This window comes from Dreissena polymorpha, chromosome 2 (assembly GCF_020536995.1).
Source record: "Dreissena polymorpha isolate Duluth1 chromosome 2, UMN_Dpol_1.0, whole genome shotgun sequence".
NCBI classification, from domain to species: Eukaryota; Metazoa; Mollusca; class Bivalvia; order Myida; family Dreissenidae; genus Dreissena; species Dreissena polymorpha.
The window spans coordinates 5,036,225-5,062,058 of record NC_068356.1 but is presented as its reverse complement, the minus strand read 5'-3'; the positions used below and the strand labels follow the sequence as shown (position 1 = coordinate 5,062,058).

Here is a 25,834-nt window from a genome sequence, read left to right as displayed (position 1 = left end):
TATTTAGATGTGTTCTAGTTAACGGTAAAGATTTAAAATGTAGTATGGATGTGATGGCATTCACTAATTAGGGCTATTTAAAAAATAGGTTCATATTCCCGATGCTACAAGTCATTTGCTTTCTAAAAAACAGTCCCGAAGGTTTCTAAGTTTGTCGTCACATTCAGGTCGAACAAGAAAATCTGTCGATATCAACTCTTTTCAAGTCAAACTAACCATTTTAAGAATAAGTTTGTTACGAAAACATTTTCTAAGGTATAATTATATATAATTTACCGATTTAACTAGTTTTAACAGTCAAAGTTTATTTGTTTAGATATCAATATATATCAATATGAAGTGTATTCGTTTAGATATCAATATATATCGATATGAATTGGCAAACATAAACTAAAACACCATAATTTTGAACGTAACGGGATTATGTCAAGGTCTTGAAATGTTTAATCTTGAATACCATAGATGTATTTATTCATCCGACTTCCACTCAATTATACACGATCATTGGAATTTCTCATGTTTACACGTGAACGCAATCATATTGTCGACTTCTATCAGATCCACACTTTATGTCGTTTGTACTTTAAACTTATGTATTTTAGCTCGATCACATCGAACGCTTGAGGCTTATTTAAACGCTCTCGAGTCCTTTTTCTGGGTAGCATCAGTACTTTCAGTCTTTGGGGGAGATCTAAAGAACGCTCCCTGTTTTGTTTTGTTAAAATAATATTAAAATGTGTTCATTGAATGTCTGCATGCCTCGTTAAGTACGTGTCAAACTGATAACGCGGCCCGTATCTCAGCGTTGATTGCGCAATTCAGATGTTGTTAGGAAAGTGAAAGACCTCATAGCAGCAGAGTTACATCGGCGATTCCGTCCCACGGAAACTGAAACAGGCAGTTCTGTGCCTGTGCTTGCTGCACTGCTAGATCCCTTCTTTAAGGATCTGGATATTTCCTGTCGTCTGCGCAACTTCACAAGGCAGAAGAGGCTTTAGAAGGCCGTCTGGATGACATACCCCTACGTCTCCCTGAAACTGAACTAACACCGTCGAAGCGTCCCCGTCGTGAGGTTCATGATGTCAAAATCGTCAAAACCACAAACTGACGAACTACGCCGATAGCTTCAGGATGAAGCTGATGAGTGTGCATTACCTCATGACTGGTGGCAACATAATCAAGGCCGTTTCCCTCGCAACGCCATAGTAGCCCGCCGTCATATGAATTCCAGCTACATCAGTTCCATCAGAAAGGATATTTTATTGTGCCAGACGGATAGTGAACAAGTTAAAGAACAGATTTACATGTGATCTTGTGGACAAGATTAAAAATCGATTTAAAAAGGCGCTGGCACCACTGAAAGGCTTTGTGATGTACTTTGCATGACTTATTGATAAGTTTATTCTTATAAACGTACATGATATCGTTATTTTAAAATTTCAAATACAAATAAAATTATATGACATGATGTTTCTCCTTATATTTGTTCTTGAATATTTGGTGTACTTTGAATGCCTTATTGATATGTTTCGTTATATAAACGTACATGCTATCCTTATTTTAAAATGTCAAATAAAAATAAAATTCACATGCTGTTTTTCCTTCTATTTTGACCGATTTCAGTTTTGGTCATATTAGCCGACAAAGAAACAATTATTTGATAGCAACGTTAATAAACAGCATCGTATTTAGCAAACGGATATAACTTACAAAACAATGGAAGTTAACACTTAACAAGTTTCACTCTTTTCTGATATATATCGCCTAAATCAATCCAGCTGTTTTATTAGAAAATTCGAATATCCAATTGAATGGATTTGCGAATATCCGAATAACGATAAAGGTATTCGATGCCATCCCAAATTTTATTAATCTAATTTTCAGTTTCATCAATCATGTATTATGAGCACCAAACTATTTAACTCTGTTTTTAAGATATTCCTCTTCTTTTACATTGATTAACAAAAGTTATTTTTAAGACATGTATATTAAGTCATTCAACACAATTTAATTAATACAATTAATCATGTAATATATTTCACGTGAGCATCGTTTTTAGCCTATTTGCAACACAAATGGGTTTTTGTTATACCACATTTCGAAATCACATGGGAAAATGGTTGCCTTTTTTTAAGCCTTACCTGATTGAGGGCAGACGCAATAGATATTTCATATAGTATTGGGTAATTCTTATAATTTTTCATTTATAAACTTATTTCTAACATTTTCTTCTAAGAAAATTGCTTACACCGTTTTAAGTGAATTTTTCGAAGACCGTTTTTCGTGAAAAAACGTTTTTAGAAACTAAATCAGATTTCGTTCGTAAAACAATTCTGTTCTTGTGACCTCACAACTACTTTCATTTCCTTTGTTTACTTCTGGGAGAGGTCAAATCTTTACATAACTGAAGACATTAGGCCCTGTTTTATGGATATGTAAAATTTCATTAGTTAATAAAAAATAGAAATTTACATATGCTCAACAGGACGTCGGGCAAAAAACACTTTCATTCTTTGAAAATGTGTAAGAAAAATTGCGGAGTACGATGAATGTTTTCTGAGTATTCTGACATGGATTCTGACCTGCCTTTCTATGGATTTGATGAAGTAGAGTTGGAAAGTAATAGAGACGTGTAAGTTGAAATTAAAATGATTTACTTTGAGTCATAAATTGACCGATTCAAATCAATGTGATGTAGATAATGAATGGACATAGTTGAACGTTGAAATGGAGAGGCAGGAGCGATTAAACTTCTTTAAACTGTTAATTGTTGATGCCTTGATTCATTACATTGTGCTATTTAACTATGCTTCTGCAAAGTTAAATGGCCCATTAAAACAACACTGAATAATGAGAAAATGGGAAGAGGTAATATTTGCTGGAAATTGGAATGCTGACAATGGCAATATACATATAGGGCTGTTATACAGGTCAGATTTTGAATCTCTGCTAATAGTTAAATTTTAAATGATTATTTTTCTTTGAAACTAAATATTGTAACAAAATATAAATTGATTCAATATTAAATTGTCTTACAATGTACGGAAACTAAAGGTTACTGAACATTACTTGTCTTATCGAATTACTTCGATATCTCCAAGGTCAAGGTCATACTTGGAGTTCAAAAGGTCAACAATTGCCATAAATTAGCTTGTCCGGGCCATAACTATGTCATGTCATTCATTGTGAGATTTTTAAATGACTCTGTATATTAATGTTGTTCACAGAAATTGAAAGCCGTATCATTTGAAAGAATTCATGAGTTCAAAGGTCAAAATGTCCATAAATGATAATGGCATAATAATTCTAAAAAATCGCCATAAATTAGCTTCTCTTGTTTTGTGAAGACAGCATGCAAAATATTCTGTGCCAATGCAGCATTTGGGGAAATACATCACGTCTGTGACAAAACTCTAGTTATGATAGGTTTTAGATCTGATTTCTTACCATTTACACAAATCCACTTCAGAGACTATAGAAGATGCGTAGGCACGTTCATAGACTTAACTCTCGCATGTCACATGACAAAAAAAATCGTTATTTTGGTATTAAACATAATTCCTACTGTGCTTTGAATTTTCGTCGCATAAAGTTCAATCTGCTTGTCTGGTTTAACGTCTAGCTTTATACTATAACATTACCAGGCACAAAATTATCCCCAAGGATCCGGGCTGTACCACAAAACAATGTCAGAAATGTGTCCTTGTTAGTAAGCAAATTCGTGAATGTAACAAAGCTTTATTTAGCAACACATACATGCAATAAAGCTCGGCATTGCCTGAAAAGCGACAGCAACAAAAGGTTCAGTCAATGCGTTGCCTATGGTAAAGTATCAGAAAAAGAGTCAAGTCAGGACTCATCCTGTGCTAAGAAAACCGTCAAAACTGCATTTATATAAGGTTTAATATCTTTTTTAAGAGCATAAAAGGTGTTGATTGGTGTACATTATATTTTCGTCATAGAAGTTGATGGAACAAAATCATGATTTATTTACTCTATCAAAGTTAATGCATTTGTTTCCCATATTTGTAATTTTTTATGGTATTTGAGCTATTGTATCGAGTTGTTGTTTTTGATTATGCCCCCTTCGAGGAAGCGGGATGTAGGTGTTTATTGTTTTGCACCTGTCAGTCAAACACTATCAAGGTCTAGAACCAGTTTAACAAGTATGCTGGTAATTTTGACAATCGATCATGTTTTTGAAATCATAAGATCAAAGTTTGAGATCGATGGCGCCCAGCCATACATGTATTATCCGTGTTACATGTGTTTTCATTTTTGCAATACATACACTGGTTTCATAGTGAAAATATATTTTTGTAATTTGAAATAAAATTTGCTCTTTTACATTTTGATATGATAAAACAGAGGGCGGGGTCGGAGTGGGCATTAGATGTGCCATTCGACTCAGTTCCAACTGAAGCGCTGCAAATACATTTGAAAACGAGCCAACTGCAAGAGCTTTATTAGCTCTTCAGAGTATGATTTAAAAACGATGGGCTAATTTTATTTTAAACGTGTTTTTCTAGTACATAGTGTTATTATAAGCAGATACAAAAGCTAATAACATTATCAACCGGCGTCTTTTACTGGGTCAGCTCTGCAGGTACGGCGCTTGACTACACATACAAAGCTTTAAGCTCGGCCCGGTTACATTATGTATGGGAATAGGTACCCCGGCCTTTATTCTTCTTCACTTCGTAATAAAATATCACCCACAGTAAAAATTCAAATTAAGTTCACACTAACTACAGCGCAGAACAGTTGAATGTCAACATTTAGTTTATTTATTAAAAACAAATATTTCAATTGGTTCTATCCTTAATCGAAAAAAATGATTGCTAAATTAACAGCAACACATTTTACACAAATAGTTTAATGATTATGAAGCGTACTGCTCTATCAACAGCTCTTAAACGACATTATATTGTATTATGCTAAAATTCCCAGCATTCAACCTCATTGAACAAATGGCCAATTACAAGTATACACAGTAGGAGGGAATTTCGCTAGATCAGCAACTGAATGCAAACAATGGCGATTGTTACATGGAGTTATACAGTTGCTTGGTGTGCAGTGAAGGGTTACATTAATGTTAACATCGAATATGATAAAATAATGGCAGTTTATGCACACACTACGACAAATATAATGTAAACTTCTACTGTTATATGCAGTGTAGTTGGTACGAATACCGGATAAAAGGGATGTGTTCACAATTTGGAAACGGTATCATTTTCCAATTAAAACTAATAGATTGATCAATGAATGTTAGCAATATATTTATAAAGGCACGATAACACTATAGAATGCGAAAACGTTAAATAATATCGATCGATTTTTATAATTATGAATCGAAATTTGAAAAATTATAAAGCTTATGTAATGCGTTTTGTCGATGATTTCAAAATAAATGCATTACTCACAAAATTGTCTGTTTTATCAAAGACCTCAGTGATCCAGTGTTAGAAAGTTAGCGTTTGCCTCCAAAGGTCCTTAGTTCGAATCATGGTGAATGTAAGTTGTTCTGCTCTTATATAAATATTTTTTTTATCACGAGTGAATTTAAATTTACGATCCACCAAGATGAACGCACTCATGAACTGTTTATCTAGTGTCGTCCGACGTTTATTAGCATTTAATATAGGAAACTGGAAAGTGCCGTATAATTAATTACGTCTCGAAAAGGTCATCCTTTCACAGTAAATTATTGATAATGTTCAATGTTATTATCCAACGGTTGAAGCAGTGCAATATCGTTTTCATCTCACCGATATTTCCGATATAAAAACTACAAAACGCATAAAGTGACATTATTAGTAACTATTCCGCATTCTATAAGTATGTTATTAAACACAATTAAATGAGATTTTTTCAAAATAATGGAGATCTGTGAGCACGTCCCTTTATGGCAGCAGTCCAGAAAGTATACAAATAGCTTATAAAACTAAATAATGTGATACTATTGTACAAATCAATTGTAAAAACAAAGCAAAACCAAAATGTGATGATTAAATGATGGCTTTTATTATTTATGGTAAGGTTGCAATAACTGATGATGCGTCAGTAGTCAAAAGTCAAGTCAATTATTGTATTTTCACTTAGTACAACTCCTTTGCCAGAATATTATATTAACTTCATCTAAGTCACTTCGTAAATATGCAAAATTGGTCAGTCCATTTTATTGCTTTAACTGTTAAATTTAAGCCTATCTAATATTTAACATTTGGTTTGTTAGCAGAAGATTATTCGATAATACCCTAGACAATGGTAAAACAATCCAAAGTACATTAAGATGTCGTTATTGCATGAATCATAAACAATTATTAATTTACTCTTCAGGCAAAAGTGGCAATTACTAAATAATTTCAACAAAATGTATACATGAAATGTCAGCAATGGTAATAGTTTTACTCATTTGTTGATCATATGTAAAATCAATTAAAAATGTTTAAGTGCGAATTTATCGACTTGTATCATTTATAATTCATTGTATTCGTGTAGAGTTTTTGCTCAGTAGACTGCACACACTTTCCAGTAACTCACACGTAATGTAATGGTATATTGATAACTCTTTTGATGACCACCATGATTTAATAGGCAGACGCTATGTAAATTTTGTAAATTATTACATTTATAATCACGTTATCCTAGAAAATGTATATGAACAGCAAACATAAAACCTGATGAAGCTCCTTATCCGTTCAAAATAGGCATACTACTAATAATAATGATATTGTTGAGAATTACATGTTTTATATGATTGCAAAAAGCAAAACACACATTTCAACGAAGAAAACTATAGTGTCTAATAAGGACTCTCCAGCAGCGTAGCTTTTTGGTTTAAAACTAGATGAACCATTAAAGATGTCTGAACTTTCAGCATCCAGTGATGTAGTAATAACATCTAAAATTGTGCGTATTGATTGCTTGCATACTTGTACATTGAAAGCTTTTAAATATAAACAAACTGAAACGCAAGTTGCGTAAGCAGAAGAAACTAACTTAAAGTCCCTAAATGCATGGTAAAGTGTGTGTTTCCATAGATACGTGTATTCAAAACGGAAAATAATAAAAACAAATAAACATATTCAATTGGGTTAACGTCATGTGATTAATACATGCTCAAAAAGGTGTATCTTCCATGCGGTATCGACCACGCCCTAAACTTCCGTAACCAAAGCTCTCACGTGACCTCTGAACTTCTGGACTTCCGCTGCTGCGCGAAAAGCCATTCTAAAATATAAAACGAGTCTTTTACTGCATCACATATACAAACAGTATTTATGTATGGTTATAATTGATACGATGTCCGCCTAGTTACAGGGGTATCCCGCGTTCGATACCCACTATGATATCTCTCCCATGATCTCCACCGAAGACAAACACTGATGTTTCTATCAAGGATTCGGACTATATAGCGTCTGCGCAATCTTAAGATTTTACCACAAAGATTCGACTTAGAATACATTTTAACGGAATTACAGCGTTAACATATTTTAAGATTCATTTGGGAGACATTCATTTATGGTTTGTAGTATATAATTATTCGTTTAAAAATCCTTTGATAAATTTAAAATAACTCAATTACTACATCAGTTTGTATTATATTGATTAATTAATTAATTAATTACAAAACACGGGGGTATAGCACTTACCCATTCATCATGAGGTAACACATAATACTGCTGAAATAAGTTGTTAATATCTTGACAGAGAAATACTTAAATTAATGTTAATTTTAAACTGGAGTTTATAAAGGGTGTTGACAAGCTAAAAGAGTTCATACCAAACCACTGTCGCGTGATGCATCCACACGGTCAAGTGACTTTCTTCCATTATAATCAGGCTTTGGTGACAGTGGCGGGTCGTCATAATAATCGGGTTCCGGAGAAATCCGTCCGCTTGCGTTTTTTCTCGGGAATTGATTGGTTTTTGCTCTCGGCAATCGCTCGCCAGATTCCGGAAACACTCGAACCATGTTTTGCCTGTAATTATCAACGGGTTTCTGCGTTGGTGGCGGGTCTTTATCCTTTCTCGGAGACGAGTAAAGTGGATCGGAATGTCTTGGCTGCGACATTCGCCTGGTCTCCGGTGCAATTCTCATGTCGACATGGTCGTTTATATCAGGCAGGGATCCAGTGCGACCTTTTAAACCTGGCACATGGCCGTGACGGTCCCAGATCGGCTTGGGTTCGGCCGATTTGAACGGTCTGGTGTATGTTGGTTCGATTGGCTTGAATGGGCCACCATAGTAGGAATTCCGCCTATCGTCACGGTCTGTTTCACGGTCTGTTGCTCTTAAGTATTGAATGGTAATTATAAAAAACATAAATGATTATGTAGATAAGAAACACAACCTACACACATTACCATGAAAAGTTTTGTAAAATATGTGTACGCATTGCGTCCAGTATTAAAGATTGCTTAAAAATGTATTTCTTTTAATATATTCTTTTAATCTTTGAAATGTATTTTTTGAAAGTTGTAATTGTTTTCAAGCTAATAATAGATGAGCCTGTCCCTTCTTCATATCTCACAATAAACAAGATTTACCTATGGCAGAAGAATGCGGAGAGATATCTTATTGGATACTTAAGTTCGTTTATATACGGAGATTGCCAAATCAAAATTTACAACAAAAAGAAAAAACAAATAAAAAACAAACAAACATATATTCATAGAGCCATGCGCAATACATGTAAAAGAATAACAATATTACAACTAACACATTTATATTACTGAAGGTAACAACTATATCACGGATCTTTCTACGAATTTCCTTTTAGCGAATCTGGCGTTTAAACGCACAGAAAAATAACCTTAAATAAATCGACATTTTTTATAATTAAACATCCAGCATAAGTACAATATATCTTCAATCACTGCTTTCACATTTCATGAGTCTTTAAGCTCAACTACATTAACCAAATGTAAAATTGTGCCCACCTAAAATCATTTACCCAAATCATCTACTATTTATTTGTAACATGTCATATAAAAAGTGCTCCATTTCCTTACATCAAATGCATTAAATCATTAAATCATTCGTTGAATTACCGTTTACATATTACGGAATGATATCTTCCTTACTGTTTAATTGCTTTCATGAAGTACGTACATCTTTAATCTAAGAAGGATTTTCATGCTTTATTTGTTCATGAACTACAATTAAGTTTAAATAATCGTTGTATATAAATCAAATCGTTCGTCGTAGATTATTACTAAAATGTTTACTTGAGTTTTTCCTCCATCATTCATAGGCTATATCTTTAATTATCTGGTATCGGTTTTTACTCCAATGAATTAATCTTTGTAATTAAATTTAATTATTGACTGATTTATTTTGTGAAATTCACATTTTACAAATGTTAAATTTAACTTAATCAATTATGGACGTGATGTTGAATCAGGCATTTATGTTGAATCATGCATTTATTCCACCTGTTTTTTTTTTTATCGCAATCATTTTTATTTATTTATTGAATATAGATAAATATATTATATAAACTCAAATTATTCTTCGAATTTACTGTAAGTCATTCCTTGAATTTACTTTAACTCGTTTATCTTGAATAATTCATGGAAGTCACCGTCTCAAAAATTGCAACTTACCTTAAATCATCCACGGAATTCTGCTTTGAATCCGAGACAAGGTAGTTCCTGCCCAACAGTGAGTTATCGAAACCGTTCCTGCGCCCCTTCTCTAGCTCCCTCAGTTTTACCCGCTCTGTATCTTGTGCCTTCTTACTACGTAACCTTTAGTGATGAAAAATCTCAAATTAAATTCCGACACAAGCACGCGTTTAAAGAAAAATACTTCTCCAATTCAATACTGTGTAATCTTCTCCGCATCCTGCACTTTATTGCTGCACAACCTTCAAAGATGAATCAAAGAAATGTATGCTTCATAGCAATTACACACAAGAAAAATACTATATCGAACTAATGAAGTGTCATACTCTTCGTACCTTGAGCCATTTTGCGCATAACATTTAGTAAAGGATTCAATTGCATAGCGTTGTACAATAATCTGTCTCATATTTATGAGCCATGTCGTGAAAAAACCTGTATTTGTGACAAAATTTCTTTTTTTGTTTCCTATAAATTGATAAAGACTGTTCTGTGCTTGTTATTATGATACCAAATTTAAAAATATAGCCCCATTACTTGCGGAGAATCTTTTATTTTAGTGACAGAACTGAAGAGGTGTTTTGACGTTAACAATGTTAACAACGTTTTCAAGAAAACCGCATTAAAAATCCACACTTATAAACAAGACATGATATAAAATTTAACAACACATTTATTTTGTTAAATACATATTATCAGGTATCTATATGATTTAAAAATAGTTGTTGTTAACATTAAACTGTAATCTAACATACGTTGATGAGCAACAAAGTCCACTAATATTTACATCGACCAGCAAATCATAAAGTTTAAATCATTTTTTTTTCTAAACCAATCTCACATATTTACACAGCATATCATTTAGTTTTTCATATTTATACATATACATATATATATATGTATGCAAATTAAGTTGGTGTTTTGCGACCTTTACGAAACGACTCCAAACGCCAATTTTTCCAGTACTCATCACATCATACTGATTCCTGATTCTGGTCGTTATTGATTTATAGGTGTATGTATCGTTGCGATGGAAATTTTTGTTAAACAAATAGATACTAGTATGAACTGGAATAATGCGTTCAAATGCCAAAACTAAGTCGATATTATTAAACGTGCAAGTTATGCTAATATAGTTCACTGAGGTCAGGGTTATTATTGAAGAGTCATACATGTTAAACATGTTTTCTAAATGTTTCTCGTTGGTTCACTTCCAATCTCATTAAAATCATCTCCAGTCTGACGCTTCTATACTTCCCGATGACTAGATCTGTGGAAACCGCATTAGATATCAATAACCAATCAAATTTTAGCCGATATAATTATATCTTATATCTTTTGTTCTCACGGTAAGGATTAAAACCAAACACCTTTACGTTACGAGACATGTGTTTGGGTGAACAATAAACATCAGTGATTTAGATGAAATGTCAATCGAACGCGACCTCCTCTTATGCGATGTGAACAGATCCTGACAGCAACAAATATTTTTTTTTATTTTGATGAAATTGATTTACAACGTACCTGCACACAACGATAATTGTGATAATCAGTATCAGGACAACGATTCCTAGACTTGCACCAGTTGCAATCAATGACGTGTTGCTAGCTGAAAAGAATCAGCAAAACATCTATAACCGGATGTGTACTATCTGCGTAGAAAGTTATTAAGATTTGTTTTCACAAATTAATGTATTTATATGCAAAAAGCAATGCTACACAACACCTTATACATTACAGAGCGACAAAACGATCATAATTATAATGTTTGTAAATTGGTATCAACGTGCAAATCTATTAAGAACCATACAATTCATTTTAAAATAGTTTATGTCTTGTATTTTTATACCTTTTATAAATTGTTTGGAAGTATACACCTTTTATAAAATCCAAAAATAGATACAGATAAATATAATATTAGGTAAGTATGTTACTTGTTTTAAACACGCGTGGTTAATAATGATATCGTCATGTTGTTATTTTGCTAATTATATAAACTGATTACTAAAAGACATTCATATAAAATCATGCGAACTTTCAAATAGGATTTTTTTCACAAATTTCCCAAACGTATATAAACCATCTAGTATGATATTCACTGAATAACGCAAAAGCCTTACATGACTCGGGTTTGTCGTCTTTCTTCACACCAACATCTACGTTTGATTGTGTTGTTGTTTCCGCTTTTGGACCGACTGTATTGACCGTAGCTGCAGATGTTGTGACCGTATTGGGAAGTGAGTCTGTCTTGTTTGGCATTTGAGTTGTTGGATACTCATGTGGAACTATAGTCGAGCTGTTGGCTAATCACAAACTCACATCATTTTTAAAAGCAGTGCTTTTACTCGATTTTTTTAAAGTCAAACTCGTCAATACGATGAACTAATACTACAGAGATGACGGCATTTGATGAGGGTGTAAAAGTTTACTAAAAATAACTGTTGTTCAATTACGCATATCCGGCCTTTTTATGCATGATGTATTTACGATTTCGCAAACACATTACATATACAATCCCACAAAGATGGAATCTAAAACATGATATATACAAATATCATAGCACAACAAAACCACACCAACCAATGTATTGCAAAGCTCGCATGTAATGTTGTTTTGTGTGTTTTAATTTACTCAGAATGCTTAAGCTTATCAATCATGAGACACCCGGGCATTTCAATACGCGATCAATCATTGAAAAAAAAGCGCTAAAATGGTAGATCCGTGAGTGTCAAATATGAATAATCCTCGAAATAGCTTTAGGAATGTCTATGTGAAAACACATAAGGCGTGTTGTCGGCATGCACATACAATGTTACCGCGTTTGATATAATGAAAGAATCATTCAAATTTGAATATTTCCTTAAAAGGTGCGCCACGAGTTATATATAATACAAGTGTTGCTTTATAAGAACTTACGTTACCAAAAGCATATAATGTTGTTGTCGTATCGGTAGTTGACGTCATTGTGGTATACGTCGTTGTAGTTGAAGTCGTTGATGTAACTGGATGGTCGGCAAGTATGATAAAAGGTAATGATAATATTAACAATGCTAAAAATGCAATCTTTATTTCCACTTTTTAACATATTAAGATATCAATAAAATAAGTAAACCTAACATATTTAAACAAGACTTAGGTTACATTCATTTTTGAAAACAACATTACATCAAACACAATACACAAACAAACAATAAAAAGTTCAATATTTATAAGAAAAAATGTAAGCTTGCAATTTTATAATAATCAAACACATAACCAATAAGAAGGGATTAAAATAACTCCAAATATTCTGAGAGTCATTCGAATTAAAAAAAAAAGAAGCTTATAAAATTACATCAAGCATACGTGTTGCAACAACTACTTATAAAATAAGACACGCTTATATGTATTTGATAAAGATACTGTTTACATTATTTGTTGAATTATTGGATTTTTGCGGCACAACGAACAGTTTTTGTGATATTTTTCCACATAGGTCTGTTATATAACTTGTGAAAAAGAACAATTTGTATCCAAATCCATTTTTCAATAAATCAATATCAAAACAATATATATTTTCACCAATAACATTGATTTTTTTCCTTTATGGCATTAGATTTTCACGATCTCGGTCTTATTCAACGCAGACATAAATTTCCTTTCTGGAAATGTACATGTCTTGCAATTTTTTTGAAAATGCTGGGTCATCTTTTAAGAAATAACACGATACACAACTCGCGTGACCTACTTTACATCGATCAGACAGGATAAATGAATGAAATATTCACTGAGTAAAGGGCATTTTCCATGCAAAGTTCACAAACCTAGATACCATAATTCAATAAAACGTATGAAAAAACATTCTTACCGTACTTGCCGTTGCATTATGCATTAAAACTAACTGTCCAGCGCAGTTTGAAACCTTTGTTTACAAACATTTTAACTAACCGACATTTTAAACACACGAGTAATTTCATTAGTCCAATGCGAAGGTGTGTCTCTTCAACTGAACATTTCATTCATTAATTCTGTCTGATCGCTGTCAAGCAGGTAACGCGAGTTGTGTATAGTGTTATTTCTTAAAATTTGACCCAGCATTTGTAGACATAAAACAAGATATATACATTTCTAGAAAGGAAATTCATTTCTGCGTTGAATAAGACCAAGATCGTTAATATCGTTGAAGTTACGGCTGTTCAAAGCGATGCATCCCGTTTTCGGGTGATTTTGAGTTGGGTACCTTGTTATAATATATATATATATATATATATATATATATATATATATATATATATATATATATATATATATATATATATATATATATATATATATATATATATATATGTGTGTGTGTGTGTGTTTAATAGTGAATTTTTTTTCAAAATAGTTGATTGTTCGTTATAATATGTTTATTTATCATTCAAAATGATGTTTTCACTAATAAATATCATAGCCACACGCTAACCACATGTGATTGCATGAATACTATATGCTTAAGTAAAGATTTCGTCCGTATAATGAAATATGTATTCCACAATTTTGGCGTAAAAATGGTTGATGTAAGGTAGGTTACTTGGAAAATTAAATTCATATATACACAAATCTATATGGTACGTTGTTTTGTATCACATGTTAACATGAAGCACAGATCAATGAAAAGTGTAAATAAACAGTATGTGTGAACGCATATATATATATGATGCATTTTACCTGGCCGTGTGCATGCATAAAACGAGTCGGAAGCGTTGTTATAAAAGGTGATGTCCACATAATCAGCCGTGCATCTGCATTCGACCTTTGTAAATGTGCCATTGCATGCGGTTGTGTTTTTGGCGCAAACTTTCGATTTATTGCACAGATCTGTTTCGTCTAAGAAGAAATAAAATGATTTGTTATAAGATATCTCATAGATTCGTTTTATCGAAAAACAACTAAATGTTTGAATCGTTAATGAATATTCGGTTACGTGTGTTAATCTAAACATATATATAAAACACTGCACATTTTCCACGTCCTCTTGATGTAATATTAAGAAGTAATACATCATTGGGATAACGAATGGTACATACCATTACTAGAATAATTTAAAAGAAAGGACTATATACATATTTTAGTGTCAAATAAAACATGTTGTTAAAATAATATACAAAAATGTGAGATTTATCACGTTTAAATGTAAATCTGCATGAAGAGTTGACACACATGGTTAAAGATGTAATACGTATATGAAAATTATATATTACTTATTACATGTAATATGTATATGATATATAATTTTACGGACTAAACGTGACAATTACTCGGCAAAACATATATTGTATATCAAGGTATCGTTTGGATAACATTTCAGAAAAGCGTTACTGATACATCGCGAAATAAGAATGCAAGTTGGTATGAGTCTTTTTACAAAATTGTCTTTGATTTTGTCGTTAGACGCTAGGTTATACGCAATTATTCACGATTTATAACTTGGAAACCTATTTTTAAAGAAATTTTGATGTTACGAGCTACGCATCTTTTGTTTCTTAACAGATCAAAGCATAAAAATGTACATGCACATTATTACAATAAAACATTGTTTACCGTTTGTATTCGAGCGCGGGTTATATAAATCAAAACTCTCACACCTTATCCTCTCGGCCTTTCCGTTTAGTGAAAATGAGACTGTACATGCTAATTTCATACAACTGCATGATGTCATATTTATTCAGAGAAATAATTTACATTCATTTTATTAAACAGTGTGCGTTACACGCATTATCGTAATTAAAAATTCTAAACCCAGCACATACTTTACTTTCATACTAAATAGCATAACATGCCTGATCAGTTATAAAATTTATTAATTTTATTACATATAAAACTTACTATTGAAGGTAGGGGGAGAATCGTCGGCATTGAAAACGTAAGACGTGTTTGAATGAGAATGTATTCTGTCGTAGCATGAGGAATTCATATTTCTGCACTCAGTCCAAGCTTCTTTGAAAACTGTTTCATTTTTACTTTCATTCGTATGAACTATGTACTCTATGGACTTGTGTTGTATGTCTCTGAAAAAGAGCATCGTAATCGAGTAAAAAACAACTTCCATGGTATCCTAGAAAATAAAACAGCGACGAAATAACACACTATGAATATATTCGAAAAATTAGAAACAGATATTTATTACAGACAAATAGAAATCTCCTACAGGTCTATGATCTCTACAAGTTTCTATAATTTGAATGAAGTACTATTTAGTTATTGTTACGTTTTATTTGTCTGTGTTTCTTTACCATCGAAACCATACATATGAACTGAGAAACAAACTTACATAACGTTCACATGCTGGTTTGGCATTTTTCTACACAAAACGAGTTTCATTAACCTAGTTAAACCTGTTTTTGAGTTATCTAAATTCGGACGAACAGACGACCGGGCCAAAGGGTGCCCAAAGAGTCGTCTCCGGTAAAAAAAATGCTGGGAATAAAAACGAACACACGAACATGTTTCATATTTGTGACTTCATTAATTGTGCGTTGAAATTTTGAAAATTCTTACAAATATTTATGATATTAAAGTCTAGCCGATGTACATTTGATTGCGTTGTTGTTTTTTTACACTAAAATGGCATATCTGCTCCATTTAAGGAACTTCTTTACAAATGTTGCATGTATTCAAGAATTGTGGACATATGCGAGGGAAATCATTTACGATGACACATTGTTTCATAGGTTTCCGTATAATGGGTTACATAATTCTGTCTTGTATTTTTGTCAGAAATTAAAAAAAGGAAAACAAGCAACTTATCAAATCCGTGCGAAAGCTTAACCTACGCTTTAACAAGTTCAAAGGTTCAACAAATTATGACTACCTTGACAAACCAATATCTATAGTCAATGTCTATATAAATTGTGTAATCTTTAACACTTAGACACATTTTGTGTAACAAAATCCTTGTTTCAATTGAGGATCGGTTCCTTTTTATAAAAATACATATATTGACTTCAAATTTAGTGCTCAAGGTACCTTTTTCTGCGTTTACTTCCAATAAATATGTTTAAAATTTCAACCCAAATCTTGTCTAATGGAAACATCGCCTGGTACATAGATGTTATCTGGAAATGAAATGGAACATGACATATGTCTTCACATGAACATGCAACTGATTTGACACTATGTTGTGAGTTTTTAATTTCAAAGAATAAAAATGATGGGTTAAAGGCTTTTTGACATTCAACAAATCATCAACATAATATAATAAATTAATATGACTGTATAAACACTCAATAAATGGAACCAAACACACAGTATGAAGTCGATGACATTTTGAGATAAAATTTTGCGATTCACTTTGCCTAGTTTTTTTAAAGTATGCACATGCACATTGTGATATTAAGTGATTTACACAACAATGAGCCCCTAAACATGATATACTTTACAGTGAATTCAGTGCCTGGACAGTGAGTCAAGTTTACCTGCAATTTTGCAATTTCCTTAAAAGTTGTATTGTCGACGCTAGCATTGGTTGTTATATGGATGGTTGCAACATATGCAAACTCCTCTGAAATGAGGAACAGAAAGTTGAACACGACGTATGTACCGAAATAAAAAAAAAACGGCTCAAGGCTTTGCAATTAATAGACGCATGCTTTATTTTCAATATTTGGTAACGTAAATACTCAAAATCAACAAATACATCGTCAAATAAAGTTAACCCATAACAAATCAGTGTTCCTTATAGCAATTGCAAAAATGTCAACGCTAGATGTAGTATGGGTACATAGATTTAACGAGATATAATATTCTCGTTTTTATTTTGTGTGTGACAGTGTATTCCATGTAAATTATCCGCCACGGTATCCGATAATTTACGAGCGAACGCGAGACGTGCTTTAGGCAGAGTCGGAAGAACGACGTATTCTTGAGAAATACTTCGTGCTTCCGAAGCTACCCGAAGCCAATCTCGCGTTTGCCCGAAAATGTTCGGATATCGTAGCCGGAAATTCTCATGAATTATGACACAAACAATTAAAAACGAGCATTTTGTATCGCGTTAAATCTATTTTTACAGACAACACTTAGCGTTGAAATTTTAGCTATTGCTATAAGGAACAATTATTGTTAATTTATTTTTACGAAATATTGTACGAAATATTCCTTGATTTGGAATGTTCATGGGCTTTAAAGCGCTTTACATGTGATATTAAATATGATTAAACATTTTGGAAGTTTTGACGATTAAGATTAAATTATATTTAAATATATTTAATGATATTCTGAGTACAAGTACGAAAAGCATTTCATAAACACTGTGTGCCAATGAGCAAGAAAAACGTTTCATGCATGTATGTATCTATATATTCAAACGCGAAACGCGTTTGCGTATCATTAATTAAATACAGAGAAATGTAACATTCCATTAACTTAAGTCAAATAACTTTTCAGAATTACGAACTTTTTTATCTAGTATTTGAGTTACGACATTTACGTCATTTGGATTTAAAATTTCCCTAGCTGACATTTATTGATACGAATTTGACATATTTCCTTCAGTATTATAGATTCTTTTTGGTAAACTTAAATGTATCAGTGCTATCCTTTATTATGTTCAACATACCTGAAATCAACGTTTAAAGATCAACCATAAACTCTACCCTTTAAAAAGTGCGTTTCTTCTTGTTTGTTTTTTTTAAATTACAATATAACATACACAACATTTATGGAAGTGAACACGTAACATATAAAGACGTTAAGATAACAAATATGTCAAATTTATGGGCTGTTTGTTTGTCGTTTGAATGCAAATATAAGATCATCGGCATTATAAATTACCTGTGGTATTCTTTTCTAATTCACAAATTCCAACACCTTGATGGTATTTGACGTCCTTATACCCGGTGCGACAGTCGCATGATATACGTCCTTTTGACTTATCGAAGACGCAAACGGTAGATTTGACATCACAAGCGTTTGAGTGCAAAATGCATTGATCCACATTTATTTCTGAAATGTGAATCAAAGCCATTTGTATATCAAGGATACCTTAACCCAACTGTGACAAACAATTATATATGTCTATATTGCGAATCAATGTTTGAATTTAATAGAACAATCACTCAAGTATCAAAGCCAGAAGATAGAGAAAGAGAGAGAGAGAGATTGAGGAGAGAGAGTTAGTGAGGAAAAGGAGAGAGTGAATGTGGAGAGGGAGAGGCAAAGAAGGAGAGATAGAGAGAAAGAGAGAGAGATAGAGATAGAGATAGAGATGAGAGAGAGAGAGAGAGAGAGAGAGAGAGAGAGAGAGAGAGAGAGATAGAGAGAGAGAGAGAGAGAGAGAGAGAGAGAGAGAGAGAGAGAGAGAGAGAGAGAGAGAGAGAGACAGAGAGAGAGAGAGAGAAGAGAGAGAGAGAAAGAGAGAGAGAGTGAGAGATTATTATTGCATGTGAATCTTGTCAACAAGTTCAAGCGTCCAAGCAAATAGTATAAATAATCAATTCAAGCACAGCATATCCAAGTTCTGACTATCTGACTAGATGCATAATTGAACTGGACTTTTTCATATGTTAGTATTAAGCTATGTGAGTCTATTCGTATCACTAACATACCTGTTTTGCTCAACGAAATGACAAGTATAGTGCCTGCCACGATGGTTCGTTGACTTAGATTAGATCTCTCGAACACGGCTTGCAAGACTGAATCGTTTGACATCATTGAAAGGATCACCGTGACGTTCAATGTGATATTGCTTAAGTAAATGTTAATATTTATATGAATAAATCATATCAAAAGAGCAATAATTTAAATGAACTATATCATGTTTTACTTTCAGAACTGTCTAAAGTCACAGTGTACACCATAGTAATTGCCAAGCAATATGGTAGAAGCGATATCTGCTGTCATTTGCGTGTCAAACTAAAATTCGTTCAGTTTGATCCCTGCTTAGTGTTTTTTTCTAAAGTGGTATTCTAAATCTATATGTTTAGATGGATTAATAATTCCGTTGGAACGGTGAAAATAAACAACAAGCAAATAAGTAAAAAGAAGTAGTAATGATGCAAACGTGTGTATACACGGATGTCATAATTCACGCACACACGAATGCATAATCTAGTAAGTTATATGAGAAAACAAACACTTACCCATTAGGTAAATGATGGAAACCGTCCAGTAACAGTTCAACTGGGAACTTGACTTTTCCGCCTAGTGCTAGGCTAGTATTCAGAATGTCCGTAAGCTTTAACGAAAATACAACACGCGCATTATTTGCATGATGCTGGTTAATTTTTACCATGGTTTATAGTCAGTCAATTAACAATTATTTTTATCGAGCACTTCCATGAAATTACCTGCTGAAATGTATTTAAATTTAGATATAACAAGACTATTGCCAAGCAAAATATGTCCCCTACCGGCTCCATCATTGTCAGAAATATATATATTTTTTATTTTTTTATTTGTTGCCATAGCAACCAGAATTGTTGACGTAGGAACAAAAGGAAATGACGTGCATGATGTCCTTATTGCCATCTATCCATGTTTCAAGCTTCATGAAAAAATATGAAAACTTTTTAAGTTATCCCAGGATCCAGAAAAGTGTGACAGACTGACGGACTGACGGACACACAGAGCGCAAACCATAAGTCCCCTCCGGTGAAACCGGTAGGGGACAAACAGAATTAATTGCAACATGCAGTTGCGCGCTGCTTCTTTTGCATTAGCGAAAAATACCTGTTTAATTAGAAGGCTTTTGATTTCCTTATCAGTTTGGCGGCTGCCGCCAGTTAGACCTATCTCTTCAACCTTAAACTGCATTGGGTACTGGTATATATCTGAAACGCAAAACGATTTCTTTGGATATTTATGTCACGACGAGTTGCACTACTTATTTTGTTGAGCCCATGGAAATCTACATGCATATACTATATAGTGTAGCATACACATACTATTTCAGTGATGCTTTACCTGATTTACAAATCGAAAATTCTTACATCTAGCTGCTATAAATTATCATGTTTCTGAATCTCCAAATTGCGGTTTCTGACAAACATGTCATGACATTATACCAACACATAAAAACCTAACAAAGTAGTCGAGAACAAAAACCATGGCATATGGCTATAACTCACAATACATAATATTTACGTGTTGTTCAGATGCAATATTTAAGAAAACATTGCTCATGGATCCAAATGAGAATGTATTTATTTATTTTATTTAATCGAATTTTGACAGTTATTTTCGACCATTAATTTAAATATGATACGAACTTTGATGGTATCGACAAAGAAATAACTGTTCAATACGGATGTCTTACACTGGTGACAAATTTAACAGCAATGAACTATGACACTACAGTTGAGTTAGGTCAAAAATAGTGTTTATGCATAATTTACTGATACAATTCTGAAACAAATCCAAACCAATGCATTGAACGACGCTGTTGTTTAACTTCAAAGGTCTGCTCCAAACATCACAGACGCAGTCCCACGATCCGTTTGTGTTGTCACACGTCCCATTTATACATTGGTAATCATTTGGATTCGCACACTCATCAATATCTGCAATGTCATCCATTATTTTTACAAAGGAAAACTCGATAACAATGTAAATTTTTCAAATAATGTATGTTGAATCTAATAAAGTCAATCTCATTTGTATTACGTATATAATCGCATTAATTTATAAAGTCATTAATTACAAAGCACCGACCTTTGTTGTTAAGCTGATGTCATGATCTTAAACATACTTATCCACATACAAAGTTGCTTCAGTAATTGATTATCATGTTAATTGAATTCTATGCTATAAGTCAAACCTTTGCACATGAAGTGCATGTTGGTATCGTATAGTGTATCATTTTTATAACCGGGCGGACAAGCGCACGTAAATGACCCTTGTAGATTAGTACATATTCCGTCGCAGGAGTAGGAAGCATTTGTACATTCGTCTATATCTAAAATTGCACCATTCGTAAAGACGCATGTTCATTTAGTAAGTTTAATTTTATCAGATTTTGGATATAAATCAATTAACAATCAAATCAGAATGACAATATGCGTTCAAACAGGATACTAGGTAAGGGTATTTTGAAAGGAATCATTATAAGTGACCAACTTAATATACTGTAAAGACGAATATATACAACGCTAACCCACCAGTGCAATAAGTAACGTACTGGTTACTAAATTGTTCGTAGAAACCATTAAGACAATTGCATGTGTAGTATCCGTTGTTATTGGTACATTTCCCGTTGACACAAATGTCGTTCGGATGTAAACATTCATCAATATCTGAAACACATAATGTTATAGAAAGTACACAGTTCAATCATTTGAAATTGAGCATACTTGTTCATCTTTAAGCTAATAAATTATTGTCTATGCATGGGGAGTATTGTCGATTCAATGTCGTCTTAAAAAAAACGAACGAACAAATCGTTATTCACGCATTTTTACAATAATTACTAATGATCTGGCTTTAATACTATTTTTACTTTTCTATATGTTGCAACTGTATCTTTATGCTATCTGACACTTAAATCTTGGTAAAAACGTAACACTCTTCATAAGCGTCATGTACACACATGTTTTCATATGTTTATTGAAGCCTTATTTAATAAGATATAAATCTAATGTTTATGACTTTTCCATTTTAATCGAATTTTAATCGAAGACCATTAAGTAACTTTTGAAATACTTTACCTATACACGTTTTCTCAGTTTTACCCAACATAAAACCTTTGTTACAATCACATGAATACGATCCATTAGTGTTAATACATGTTCCGTTTCCACAGGTATTATTCGAACACTCATTTACATCTAGAACAGACAATAATTCCATTCAAAATTTAACAACACTTGTGTACCCTTATGATATTGTGTCACTGCTATTATTGTTAATTATTACTGTATTTCGACACATAAATATTTTGGTCTAATATTAAAACACTATCGAGAAAATGAGTCCCTTTGCTTCGTTATTAATCTTCTCAAACTAGATACTACAACGGAAAGTATTAGGCTAAGAATTATAACAAGGTAAATGAAATGTTAAATATATTTTGTTTCAAATAGCATCCATAAAACTGTCTTTAAATAATAAGTTTCGTTTTTTTTGTGTTTTTTAAGTTATTTATTTTGAAATAGTGACACTTTACTATATGTGTTTATTATATACTTAATACCCTTTAATGTTATGGCATTTTTGGTTTACAAGGAAGCTTATTTATTGTTGACGACATAGGGTGTTTAACAAGTTATGAAATTCAATGACCAGGAGTGGTCACCCTTATTAAATACCTTCACACGTAGAATTAATGCCACTTCCATTTACAAAATACCCAGGATGACATCGGCATGACAACGTAGAGTTCTCGCATATCCGTTCACCGTAACGACAGGTAAAAATTCGGTATGGCGTTTCCATTGAGGTACACATGTTGAATGCAGCGGCTAAAATCCAAACATGGACAATAAACAAGACGTTTTTGTGTTTTAATGTAGTTAATTGCAGTTGCAGTTCATATTTATGACGAACAATTCAAAATAATCTAGCAATAACAGGACTATGTTTTTCAAAGATATACCGTATCACTATCATAGGGATTTAAATGGCTATAGCCTAAATCAATTATTTGCACTCGTTAAACAGTCATAATTCATCTGATCTGTTTGTGTAATGGGTTCACTTTTGTTCATATTTAGAACACAATACCTGAACAAGTTTGCACAGTTTCATTCGTAACTACAGGGCTTCTTTCTAAGGGACATTTACACGTCCAGTTGCCATCCGTGTTTTCGCAAGTTCCGCCATAACACGTGTAGCCGGAGGTGCATTCATCCACATCTGCGAGCAATCCATATAAGGGGTATTTATAAACAAACGAGCAAAAACTATCAGCGAAATGTACAGAGTGCTCTGCAAAAATGTCCAATGTACGGAAATGTGTGGTATGAAAAAAACGTATTTGCACTAAAACATCATATAAGGCGATCCTTTGGTCAATCAATCAATAAATCAATTAAATTTCGCTTTAAAAATATAACCCAGAATGAGTAATTTATTTTGCTTCTGCGTGTGCTAAATGTTTTATGTTTTAAAAAATGAAGAAATCCATGAAAATACCTTGGCACGCATGACTGTCATACGGATGCTTGTTGTACCCAGGTTTGCATTCACAGTTCGTGGTTCCGTTGGCTTGTGCACAGACTGTGGTTCTCATGTCGCAGCTACCGTTGTTTGTTCGTTTACATAATTCGTTGTCCGATTCTTTTAAGCGTAAACTAATAGGTTAATATTGCGTAGCAAGTAAATTACACATATCGCTTTTGTCTTTAAAGGGGCCTTTTCACAGACTTTGGCATTTTTTTAACTTATTCATTAAATGCTTTATATTGATAAATGTAAACATTGGATCGTAAAAGCTCCAGTAAAAAATCAAGAAAAAAAAATAAAAAAAGGAAAAGAACATTGCCCGGAGCAGGTTTCGAACCAGTGACCCCTGGAGTCCTGCCAGAGTCCTGAAGTAAAAACGCTTTAGCCTACTGAGCTATTCCGCCGAGTACACATACTTTACGTATTTTATACCTTATATAAGCAATCTTCGTAGTTTCACAAAATTAAACGACAAAAACAGAATTCTCCAAATTATTCAATCGTTTCGCGTTGCAACGCTTTATAATTTTTAGGTTTTAAAATCGTCAAAAGATGCATATAATGGCTATATTAGAGCATGGTTAATGTTCAGTATTACTGTTTCCTCACAAATATCATAACTAAAACGAAAACTTACGAATCTGAAACAACTTTTTTCAATTTTGTCAATTTACCAAAGCGTGAAAAGATCCCTTTAAGTATCTTTTTCTATCCAAACAGTTGCTTGGAGGTATGAGAAGTTTGACATTTTGAGGAAAATTGCTTGCTGTTGCCGAACAATATTAAATATATTGTTTATATAAATTATTGAATCATTTCTTATCATATTCATACTTAATGATATATTATAAATATCATGATATTTTAATATTTAAACATCCCATGTATATATTTCTATCTGTTTTTAATTGTTTCCAATAAATTATTTTTCCATCAAATATATATTCGAAGTATCGTTTGTAATGAAAAAATTGTTAAAACAATAAGATAAGAACATTTCTGCAATCAATTGATATACTTTTTATATATAATACTTTATATATTATAGATTCAAATGCGACAAGATTATTTTAAAACAAATATCTTAAATAATCTAAACTCAGAAAAGTATTTTGATCTTTTATTTAAAACGACTAAATACTAAAACATAATGCACCTATAGTCCTCGAGAAAAATACAAGATGAATGCAATCTATTTAGTTTAATTTACGAAAGTTGTTTATTATGTTTATTTATATGTTTCAAAGTCTATTTTGAGGAAATAAGTTAACAATGTCAATGAAATGTTATATTGTGTGATGAAATGTAAGCATATATTATATTTAAGTCACGCATTAAAAATGATCCACATTATGTTTTGGCTCGTACCGTTAAATATTGTCATGTTTTGAAAAATAGCTGGCCCAACAAAGGTGTCGTTTTTATAACAGTCATTGGCAATTTTCTGTAGACGTTTAGTACTGATAGGGTCTCCCATACGAATTCGAAATTCGTATGTCATCATGTATAGGTCACCAAAGGGTCTGAAATATGAATACATATACCGTTGCATACTTATGTAAACGTAAGCGGAAAAAAGAGATTACAGACTGGTTCAGTCATGTGCAGTTTGAAAAAGTCTAACTGCAATTCGTGCGGATGAACAACAGAAATAAGTTTGCAAGATTTCGCTATAAATGAGTTGTGTCCATAATATTTCCAATTTTAATAGCCATATTTGGCATACAGCTAATTTCATCTTAATATATATCATTCTGCTTATACGTTATTTGTGTAGTTTTTTAAAGCATATTTAAACTCGAGAGTTAATTAAAAGGAAGTGATCAATAATTTAAGAACATAAACTTACGGTTGGATAAATGATGTGTTGCTTAAAACTGTTACTGATACTAATAATGACGTTATTGGAACGGCTGTTTTTCTTTCCGCGTCTAAACTTGGATCCATGAATTTTTTATTTATCTGCAAAACCAAACATAATGCATTCATTATCATTTGTTTTAATTGCAGCACAGCTTTTACATGGTTCACACACTACCCGCGTCTATAAACAATATACCAATTGTTTAAAATGATTAAA

At 32.6% G+C, this 25,834-nt stretch overlaps 2 protein-coding genes across 12 annotated transcripts in view; both read right to left on the bottom strand.

The window, feature by feature from the left end:
* The window catches only part of LOC127865683 (mucin-like protein), a 208,320-nt gene that overhangs the window by 58,599 nt on the left and 123,887 nt on the right, over positions 1–25,834 (bottom strand). The window lies entirely within an intron of this gene.
* LOC127865693 (uncharacterized) lies at positions 4,859–15,682 on the bottom strand. Its single transcript, XM_052405639.1, has 8 exons — positions 15,484–15,682; positions 14,326–14,484; positions 12,555–12,635; positions 11,754–11,936; positions 11,158–11,242; positions 9,616–9,759; positions 7,790–8,300; positions 4,859–7,236 (listed from the first exon to the last, which is right to left on the bottom strand). The coding sequence occupies exons 1-8, from the start codon at positions 15,677–15,679 to the stop codon at positions 7,126–7,128; spliced, it is 1,470 nt and encodes a 489-aa protein (XP_052261599.1). The 5' UTR covers positions 15,680–15,682; the 3' UTR covers positions 4,859–7,125.

Bases quoted from the DNA above. Each gene is read 5' to 3' on its own strand.
- LOC127865693 (XM_052405639.1), bottom strand. From the start codon at position 15,679: ATGCTCTTTTTCAGAGACATACAACACAAGTCCATAGAGTACATAGTT. The intron at 11,937-12,554 runs GTAACGTAAGTT...GTTTGTGATTAG, and splicing joins AACAACATTATATGCTTTTG to CCAACAGCTCGACTATAGTT. The intron at 8,301-9,615 runs GTAAGTTGCAAT...TCAATACTTAAG, and splicing joins AATTCCGTGGATGATTTAAG to AGCAACAGACCGTGAAACAG.